At 38.8% G+C, this 10,174-nt stretch overlaps 1 protein-coding gene across 2 annotated transcripts; it reads left to right on the top strand.

Annotated features, from left to right (window-relative positions):
* The first annotated feature begins 1,857 nt into the window (after positions 1-1,857).
* Positions 1,858-8,700, top strand: LOC105035275 (uncharacterized). Of its 2 annotated transcripts, none has more exons than XM_073242657.1 (5): positions 1,858-1,991; positions 4,394-5,250; positions 6,052-6,210; positions 7,937-8,198; positions 8,339-8,700. In XM_073242657.1, exons 2-5 carry the CDS (start codon positions 4,399-4,401, stop codon positions 8,467-8,469), a joined length of 1,404 nt encoding a protein of 467 aa, XP_073098758.1. In that variant the 5' UTR covers positions 1,858-1,991; positions 4,394-4,398; the 3' UTR covers positions 8,470-8,700. The 2 variants fall into 2 exon arrangements, with proteins under 2 accessions (XP_073098758.1, XP_073098759.1); XM_073242658.1 differs by having other exon boundaries at positions 1,901-2,037.
* The last annotated feature ends 1,474 nt before the right edge of the window (positions 8,701-10,174 follow it).

The following is a 10,174-nucleotide window of genomic DNA, read 5'->3' as shown; positions in this document are numbered from 1 at the left end:
TAGGAGTGTGTGATGGGATACGCACGCATGGATCTTTCCATAACGAGGAAAATGTAGCAGGTGATGTTTTGGCTGTTTGGTGTCCCACCCTCAACTTCAGCCACTGCATTTATTTAAATATTAACAAAATATGGTCTCTAGTATTCATTTTTGATGCATAGCTAGATATCTAAAACTAATAGCATTCAAATATTTACAAACTAGTTCATGATGTTTAAGCTGATATTGCTGATTTTTTTTTTTTTTTTGTTCTAATGCAACATTAAATTTAAAATTTAGAGCAAGCGATAGTACCCTGATGCTACTAAATTGATGGAGTCTCACTAGTTGGAGCCAGCATCGAGGGGATTCACGTGACCCAAAATTTATTAATTAGCTTCTCAAATTTTTAGCCTACAAATCAAAGGATATTTTTAGGGTTCATTTATAGAGTGTATCAGAAATAAGTCAATAAGGTGTAAATAATTCTATCTAGGGAGAAGAATTAGCATAAACCAATTTTAACATTCTAAATGCCATCAATGATTTTAAAATTTTAAGACCCTACGCTGATATGGGCCAAAGACAATAAAGTAAATGTCTGCATCTCCAATTGATCAAATTGGTTTAAAAAAAAAAATATTCAAAAGCATGTTTAGTTATTAGTATCCATCTTAATTAATTATAATCTATTTAAGACATGATGCCCCATATGATACCTAATGCATGTATTAATTGTAACAAAGTATTATTAATCTTTTCTTAATCTTTCCCCAACCCTCATTTAAGTTTTAATCTCTTTGGACTTAATCCACCTACAAACTTACTGAAAGTGCTATTGTACAAAGGGTTATATTAAGGATGGCAATGAGATGGGTAACCCACGAATCCAACCTGCTTCAACCCATGATGGGGCGGGTAAATGAATCAGCTAAATGGGTAAAAGGGTAGGCCGGGTCAAAAATTAATAAACCCGCTGGTGAGATAAAGCGGGTCAGGGTTTGCTCTTGTCCGCCCTACAAACCCACCTCATATATGTGAAAAATCCAAAATACCATTAGTTAGATATATTTATACATAATATATCTATACCGTTGAATCTTTTTATAATGATTATTTTATAATAATATAGAGATGTAAAAATTTTGATAAAAATTTATTTATAAGATAAGATCTATCAATAGATAAAGACATATAATATGTCAGGGGCGGATTGGATTGGGGTGGAGCAAGTTGGGTTGCGATGGATTAAAGTGGGATGGATTAGAAAAAAACAGCATCAATAATAAAAATTAAATTTTATAAATTTATTTAAGTTTAAATGGATTTTCATGGAGTGGTTCAGGATCTAAGCTTTTAAAAATGTAAAGAATTTGGATCAAGTTTATAAATCCATCAAGAATTGATGGAGCGGAATGGATCCATATATCTAACTCATGGAGTGGATCACAAAAAGAGCCGATCTACTCCAAACTTATTCTTTTGCCATCCCTAGGTTATATCTTTCAAGCAAAAAATGATTGATTTTTTTTTGTCACATCAATAACTAGAGCATATCTCATATAGATCTCAAAGCATTCGAATTATTTTTTCATTCGTCTTATATATCTCAAAATAACTATTGTATGATCCAATGATTGATACAACGAATGGAGATGAATCATGCTTTCATATAAAAGATACAATCTGATATAGATGGGTGAAGCACAAGCAAGATGAGGGGAACAAAAAAAAAATGTGGTTGTCATTGTCAAGTTATCTTTTTTTTATATATATATATATATCTAGAAGGCTAAACACCTAATTTTTTCTCTCTCACATGCATACTTCGTAAAGGACAAAACTCCTGACGAAAGGAGTGGCATCATCGTTGCCACATGGCAATATATATTTTCCGCGGACTTGCGCCGTTTCCCAGGTCGACTTCTCCATATGTTACAAATTGCACCCTGCAAATCATATCACGTTCTCACTCCTGATTTCCCCGTTCCTACCATCTTCCGGCGTAGGAGGTAAAGAGCTTACTTGTGTCCGCCTCTTCCCTCGTCCCCCTTGGAGGTTCTTCTCTGATTAGTTCCTTGCTTAATTCTAATCATGTTGGCTATCTTCAATCTAAAAATCCTTTATTTCTATGTCTGTTTTGGTTATTCCGTGAGACTTTATTCTTATCGAATGACTTTGGAGGTTTTTGAACAACCAAAAATCGAAGGACTAATCCTTTTTAAAGGAAACAAAGTTGATCTAACGTATGCAACTTTATTGGGGGAAAGGGTTTCTATTTTTTTTTTTTTTAAGAAAAATAAGGAGTGAAATTTGAAATTTTGATGGCATGCATGCAAGAGCTCAATTATTTCTTTTTCTTGATTTTTTCTAAGGATATCTATTATCCTATGTTTAATGTTCAGTTTCTGTATCGTGTTTTGTCTCATGACATTTGGTGGGTTTGAATAGTTTTTCCCAGCAAATAGATCAATGAAGCAATATATTTAGTCCATGCTACGTATATTCTTGGATCATTTGCCTATTGATTTTATGTTTTTAATAAAAGGTTGGGGTATGTTGATTAACAAAGCAATCTTACCGTTCCCCAATCATGGGTTTTCAACTCCTTCACCGAAGTTTCTTCTTCTTCTTCTTCTTCTCTTTTTGATGTAAGGATTAGGGGGTTGAAAGCAACCACCCATGATTTATTGTATCTATGATATTAAAGCAGTACAGGTATTTGTTGGCCTTTGTGGATGGTGGGGTTCATGCTGGAAGAAACTGTTTCTTCCCAACATATCTGAACCTCTGAGTCTGAAGGTCCACGGTTATTCAAAGATATTATCTACAAATTTCTTCACCGAAGATTGCCAATAGCAGAAAAATTACAACTATCAATAATTAATTTGTTCTAGGGAAAATGAAGGCATACATTAGTTTATGTAACGTCGCTGTAGATATAGAAACTGTTTTAGAATCCCTTCTTGTTTATGCCTACTCAGTTATTTGTTTTTCTAAAGTCTACTGAGTTATTAGGTTCTTTTCCAAAAGTCCAGCGAGCTATTTGTTAAACCATATGAACTTCTACTTCCCTTTTTTTGATTGTAGAGAGAGAGAGAGAGCAGACGATTGCAACTTTCAAGGGGCAAATCATGCCTTCAAATACAATAACTTTTAATAAAATGAGATTTCCTCAAAGTAAACCGGCATGACTTTTTTCTTTCCAGCGTTAATTTGGTAAGCTTAACTAATCTTAGAAAATTTGTTAGGTCTTAATTTTGTATCATGAATCAGAACAAAAATTTAGGCATACAAATTGACATCGTTTCCTTGAATCACTTGGAAGAGCATATTTTTTCATGTCAAGTTGGTCTCACTATAGTGTTTCAATAAATTTGATGATGTTGCTGGCTCCTGAGGAGTAGTATATCTTTTCCTTATTTCTTTAATACACCACTCAGTTGCCATTATTGAATTGATGCTTGGTGCCTTCACTTTTTTATGGTGAAATTCCATGATGAATAACATTTGATTACTTTTAGTAGGTCTGCTTATTATTTTAAAGAGTGAGAATAAAATATTTTCATGTCTTTCTTACTTAATAGAAGAATTGTATAAGAACAAATTTCAGATACTAAATAACGTCTTCTATCAAACTTATGTGGACCAGTCTAGAAGTATTTGTTTTCCACCATCTTAATGTTCCCTACAGGTACCTCTGAACATGTTTAGGTAAATAAGTATATCTGTTGAGGACTCATCTGCGTTTGTAAATTCTATTTGAGTGGATGTGTTTCATCCCTTCAGTTAGCTTCCTTTATCTCATTCCTTATCCGAACCACCAAAAAAAAAGAAAAGAAAAGAAAAATAATCATTTTTTTTTAATGGCTTTGCATGTTCAGTAATTAACATACTGCCTTCAAGATATGTACTGTGATTAATAGTACCTAGTTTTTGTACCTTCAGTTAGATTTGGTAGTAATGATTTACAGTGTTTTTTTGCCTAGATGCAGTTGTGTTTAAATATGGAGATTTCTCACTTATTTGACAGAAAAAGCTATATAAAGATTAAATTATTTTTCTCCTTTAATGTAACTAGCATCATAGCTTTTGATTTCAACTACCTGTGATTGTTTTGTTAATTCTGAAGTGTCCTAAGCAAAATGCTTTCTCAGTAATAAGAGCTAAGAAAAAGTGCACTTGACCTGAGGGGTGTTCTCTCAATGAGAAAAGCAGCAGTCCATCTATTTATTATTATGATTTAGTAACATTTTGGTGAATCTAGATGCCTTTTTTTAAAAGACATAGTTTCCAAGCCAGCGCATTTGCTTTCATGGTATCTCTAATATTAATGCAACTCATAATATCTAGATTAATTAGTAGCCAAATCTTTCTGCTAGCATTTGCTGATATTACTTTTTCTCACTATCAGTCAGAATGTTTCATGGTCAGTTGTGGCTGCTGTCATTGGTTACCCTCTTACTGGCTGTAGCTCTGTATGCCTCACAAGCTCTAAAGATAGATGATCACTCATTAAAAACTGCCATCTTCCACTCCCCTCCATTTATTTTACAACCAGGCTCTGTGGCAAACAAGTTCTATTTCGATGTCCCATTCCCTAAAGGTCATATTGCTCTGAAGAGTTTTCATGCTGAAGTGGTTGATGAGAATGGCATCTCAGTTCCCCTTCATGAGACTTACCTTCATCATTGGGTTGTGGAAAGATACTACAGGGCGAGGGAACACAAAATTCCTGGTGATGTCGGTGCTTCGGATCTTAACCTTAAAAAGTTTATTTGGGCAAGAAATGCTGGAATTTGCCAAGGAACACTAGGACAGTACTTTGGCCTCGGTTCAGAAACACGTAGAACCTCCACATGGGTTCCTGATCCTTATGGTATAGAAGTCGGAAATCCTAAAGACATTCCTGAAGGATATGAGGAGATGTGGTTGCTGAATGTCCATGCCATCGACACAAGAGGTGTGGAGGACCGGCTGGGGTGCACAGAATGCAGGTGCAATCTGTACAATGTGACTGAGGATGAACATGGCCGGCCTCTGAGAAAAGATTATACAGGAGGTCTGTATTGTTGCTATGATGAGACGCAATGTCGAGTTCGGGAAGGCTTTGGTGGTGCAATTAGGAAGCTCTATCTAAAGTACACAGTGACATGGGTTGACTGGCATGAGAGCATTATACCTGTCAAGATCTATATTTTGGATGTCACTGATACAGGGGAGGTTTTGGATGGTCCCCATGAAGGAACTGCTGCCAATTTGAGTTGCAAGGTATGCATGCAACTCCATCATACATCAATTATTGGATTATAGAGTTAAAAAGAATGATGTCACTCAGGCAAACTCATTCAAGGACAATGATTAATATTCTGTTTCTGTTATTTATAATCACTTTGGACATTAGCTGGCTTTTTTTTTTTTTTTTTTTTTTTTTTTTTTGAGGAAAAGAGTTAGGTACAAGCATACCTAACTGCTTTCCATAATGGCAATGAAAAGCATGGAGACAATACAACAGACCCCCAACAACAAGAAAACAAGAAGGCTAGGTTAACTAGTCAATAATTTTAACTTGGTAAATAGGTCCACAATTTGTTTCCTTGCCTTAGCAAAATAGACCACTTCTTCAGCCACCTTCCAATTCTTTGAATATCCTTAATCTTGTCTTCTTTGTCCCATTGAAGACCCTTTGTGGATTAGCTAGTAATTCTCATACATGTGTTTCGCATGTCTTTTGAAAGTTGGAATCTTTTGGACTTTGAAAGATGGAATCTTTTGGACTTTGAAAGATGGAATCTTTTGGACTAATTATGTTCCTTAGAAGCCAAGAAAAGCTGACTAGATAAAGCAACTCAGGTGTTACACCTGGGACTCAATACACAACTAACAGACAACTTTTGATGTTCAGATTATCCATATTGTATATGATCCTTCTTTTCAGAGTAATTATGTTCCAAAAATCCTAGTTTCACTTTAGGAACTTCTTATTGGAGAGAACTCAATGCTTTTCTGGGCAAATCTTTTCTGGTAATCTTGCAGATTGTTGACATAGTGATATGTTTTGGATTTATGTAGGTAGAATATGAAGTCAAGGCATGTGGTCTCGAAGGAAAGGCTAATGGTGAGTGTCTTGATGCTAAGAAGGCCAGATTGGTCATTCCCAATGGAGGTGACATTGTCTATGGTGTTGCCCATCAGCACTCAGGAGGAGTAGGCTCTGCTCTGTACGGTCAGGTAATGTATATCTGCTTCGAGAGCTCATGATTGATTCTTTTGATATTCACTTCATATTACTTGATGTCTGTTGATAGCATCAGTCGATAGATGGCAAAGATGATATTTGGATTATCATGATGCATCATGTCCATGTTCACTTTATCAAATGGTAAACAATTTGAAAATAATTTTTAACACTGCAATTGGTTGGAAGACAGAGAATATATATTCAAAAAAATATCTATAAATGAGTGATCATCATTAGTTTAAAGGTACTTACAATGAAATTGAACCATTTTATAGTAATTTGTAGTCATCTGAAAATTGGTTCTTAACCACTGTCTAAGCGGAGTTTTCTCTTCTGTTGGATATGCTGAATCATCTTTCTGCAGTTATAACTGTAGGTGAATTCACCTAGTGAGGTGAATTGTTCCAGTCATCATCAACATGTTGTAAAAATATTAATTTTCTGATAGCATCTTTCCATCTTTAAAAGGAATTCAACTGTATTAATGGTTATAGAGCAATAAATTGTTTACTGCCAACCATTGTGTTTTACTTAGCAATTCATACAAATTTTCTATACTCTGTTTACATGGAAGTCTAGTGTTGTTAGTCAGTTTCTTTTCTATGGAACATACTGCAATCCAGAAACATAAAGTCACTTTATATGCATACAGTTCATTTCAGTTAAATAGCATATGTGCCGCTTCTCCACACTTTGCTTAATATATTGATAGAGAACAATAAGCTTCAAATAGAAATCAGTGAGACCAACCAGATTTCCACCATTTTTCATAAAATATTAGGATTTATGAGTAAACTACAGTTTGATTAGTTTAAAGTTACTATATATTGTGGTAATCTTGCTTGATATATCTTCTTATTATCAGTGGCCTGACCTCCCTTTTACTTTACATAAAGATATATCCTCTTAGTCGATCTTTTTTAGTCAGCACTCGCAGCCTGATTAATTAATTGCGGGTAGAAATTTTGTGGGAAATGAAAGACGACAAAGTGGAGTATGCCATGGTTTATCTCTTTGTCTCATGGAAGGAATAGGCCAGTGTGCCTAAGTGTTGTAAACCAGATATAATAGAGAATTGAAAGGTCCATCATGAAATTATGGATTTAATGTATCATGACATGGCTATAGTGGCCATTCGAAGGGTATAACATAACAAACCTTTAACTGATGAGGAAGAAATGGAATTCTATCACAAAATGATATCACTTATTTTTCCTTTTTAGTACATCAGTCATGGATTAATTTTATTTTTATTGGTATATGGAAATGGAAGTTATAAATTATGATTCCAGAAGAAATTTAACTAGTAATTTAATATTTCAGCTGAATCTCACATTATTTAAGATAAACATAATTAATAATTTATTGATGTTACTATCACAATACAGTCGTGATTCTAGAGTATTCAGTAGTTGAAAATCAATTCTGACAAATAAACTTATTTTAAATCACAAATCCTAATAAGTAACCATAAAAAATTCATTCAAATGAATATATGGTCATACTAGATTTCTCCAAAGGAGTTTCTGTTGAGATGTGAAGACTCAAACAAATTCAAAGGACGAACAAGTTAGAAAGGATCAAATTATCTAATTTTCTTATCCTCTGTTCTTATTATATTGACATGCAATGTTTAATTCTGTTTGACATCATAGATTACTTTCACCTGCTAACTATTTGATTACTTGTCGTTCTGGTGCAACACGAATGGATTAGGATGGACGGGTCCTGTGCACTTCCATTCCAGTTTATGGAGAAGGGAGAGAAGCAGGGAATGAGGCTGGTTACATTATTGGGATGTCCACCTGCTATCCTGAGCCAGGCTCTGTCAGGGTTGCAAATGGAGAGGTTCTAACTCTGGAATCCAATTACAGCAGCACCCAAATGCATACCGGAGTTATGGGGCTCTTCTACATATTAGTAGCTGACCCACAACCTCAGCCAAAGACCTTTAATACCCTCAGCTTTCCAATCTTATGTAAGACCTCTCTATATTGTTTTTGCTGATGCACTTAATCTGCGGACTTTCAGTAGCTTAGCTGACAATTGTACTAAATTAGTCTGAGGATAGAGCAGTGACTGACACTAACAAAAAATTATTCTTTTGTTTGGATGCAGGGGTTTTTGAGTTGTCGAAATATACTTGGGCATGCCTTCTTGCTGGTGCGATTTTAGCTGTCATCATCGGCATCAGTTATTGTCGAAAACGCAATGGAGATGAAGGTTACCAAACCTTGGTGAACAATTAGAACTGCATCAATTACCCTCCGAAAAGAAAAAACAAAAAGAAAAATATGACTATACCATGCATGTTGTTTCTATCTCAGCCATGCAGCAGTCTTCTCTCCTTCAGCTGCATGTATAGTGTGGCACTTGAATTTGATGGTGTGATGGCTAAGAAAACATGGTCTTCTTTTATGGGTAGAAGACATATCCTGCTAAGATAAAGGTTCATGGAATGGAACATATATATCACACAAGTACTGTTGGCAAGGTCTAATGGTCAGCACATAAACTTTAAACAGCAATTTATGTAGAGGCAAGAAACAAAGCCATTAACTATCACACAGGAAGTGTTGCGGCCAATCGCCTCGTCGTCCGATCGTCGGGGAGCGGGCACCTGCAAAAATGAGAAGTCCACACTGACCGGAGGCGGCTCCGGCGGGGACCCTCCGACGGTCAAGTCAGAGAGGTGACTGGGCAACAGTGAAATGAAGACAGAGAGCTCGATCGAGGGAGAAAGGGAGAGAGAGGAGCGAGCCTGTGGTTTTAGCGAGAAGTGGGGGGAGCGGATCCCTTGCACTGTTGCCTTCCCCGGTTTATATAGTGGAGCACAGTATGGCGCCGTCATTAATGGCGCGGACAAGTGAGGACCTGTCAACTCACTGTGGACTGTCAGAGTCGCCGTGAAAACGTCATGTCGCCGTGTGGCCGTCCAATCACCAGGGTTGACCCCGCTCTCGGCGGGACAACGCCCCTAGGTAACTGCGCCGCATGTCCGTGTCAGAGCTGACAACGTCTGGCGGCTGTACGGTGGTTGGAGGAGCCGACCGACCCAAAGTCGGTAGCCAGCTGAGCGGTGTCGGGCCCCTCCATTGGTCGGCGAGCTTCATATGAGTCGGCCATCAGACCTCTGGGTTCAGTCGGTCAGGATGGGTACGCCCGACATACCCCCGGTCGGCGATAGGCCGTTGAACGGCCGGCAGTTAGCCGTTGATGGCATCCGTCAGTCGGTTGCCCCGACCGACGATCGGTCGGTCTATCGGCCAGTCGGAGTTGTCCGTCGGAAGCGGTCGGGCCGCCCGTCGGTCGGACCGCTAGCCGGTCAGTCGGGCCCTCCGGCAGTCGGTCGGTCGGGCCCTCCGGCAGTCGGTCGGTGGGTATCCCTCAACAGTTGCCCCCCTCCACTCCTATGTCGGGTGGTGAGCTGGCCGATGCTTTCATTCGGACAGCAATCCCGGACGACTGGGAGTGGATTTGTCGCATGTGTAGATCCGACCGTACCGCCGGATGATCCGATGTCAGACGCCTCATGAATGCCAAGCGATCCGGACGTCTAGTCGATGTCAGAAGTCACGTCGGCATCAGGTGTCAGACGCCACGTCTTGTCGTCGTCAGACGTTACGTCGGTGTCAAAAGATCGGGCGCCGGACAATACGGCGTCAGACGATCGGATATTCGGCGCCGATCGCGGGAGAGCGGGCCGCTGTCAGGCGTCCCATCGGGAACGCGAACCGGTGCGGGCGCATGAATGCGGAGCCGCGCCCCGCGCGCCGCGTGTCAAGGTGGTTGGCCGGCGCCCCCTCCGGCAATTAATGTGGGCGGTGCGGCCGTCCTGGGACGGGGCACGCCGAATCCTCCGCCAACCGACGGGCGCCACGCGTCGTGCATCTGCAGGTCTTCGGTCGGCGCGGAAGCATCTCGGCCGTCGGTCGGCCCTATATATATAGGACC

This window comes from Elaeis guineensis, chromosome 8 (genome assembly GCF_000442705.2).
Source record: "Elaeis guineensis isolate ETL-2024a chromosome 8, EG11, whole genome shotgun sequence".
NCBI lineage: Eukaryota > Viridiplantae > Streptophyta > Magnoliopsida > Arecales > Arecaceae > Elaeis > Elaeis guineensis.
Note: the sequence above shows the minus strand (reverse complement) of the source record. Positions and strands in the feature narration are given on the sequence as shown.

Excerpts from the sequence above, each read along its gene's own strand:
- LOC105035275 (XM_073242657.1), top strand. The coding sequence starts at position 4,399 with ATGTTTCATGGTCAGTTGTGGCTGCTGTCATTGGTTACCCTCTTACTG. Across the intron at positions 6,211-7,936 it reads GCTCTGCTCTGTACGGTCAG|GATGGACGGGTCCTGTGCAC; the intron begins GTAATGTATATC and ends CGAATGGATTAG. Across the intron at positions 8,199-8,338 it reads CCTCAGCTTTCCAATCTTAT|GGGTTTTTGAGTTGTCGAAA; the intron begins GTAAGACCTCTC and ends GTTTGGATGCAG.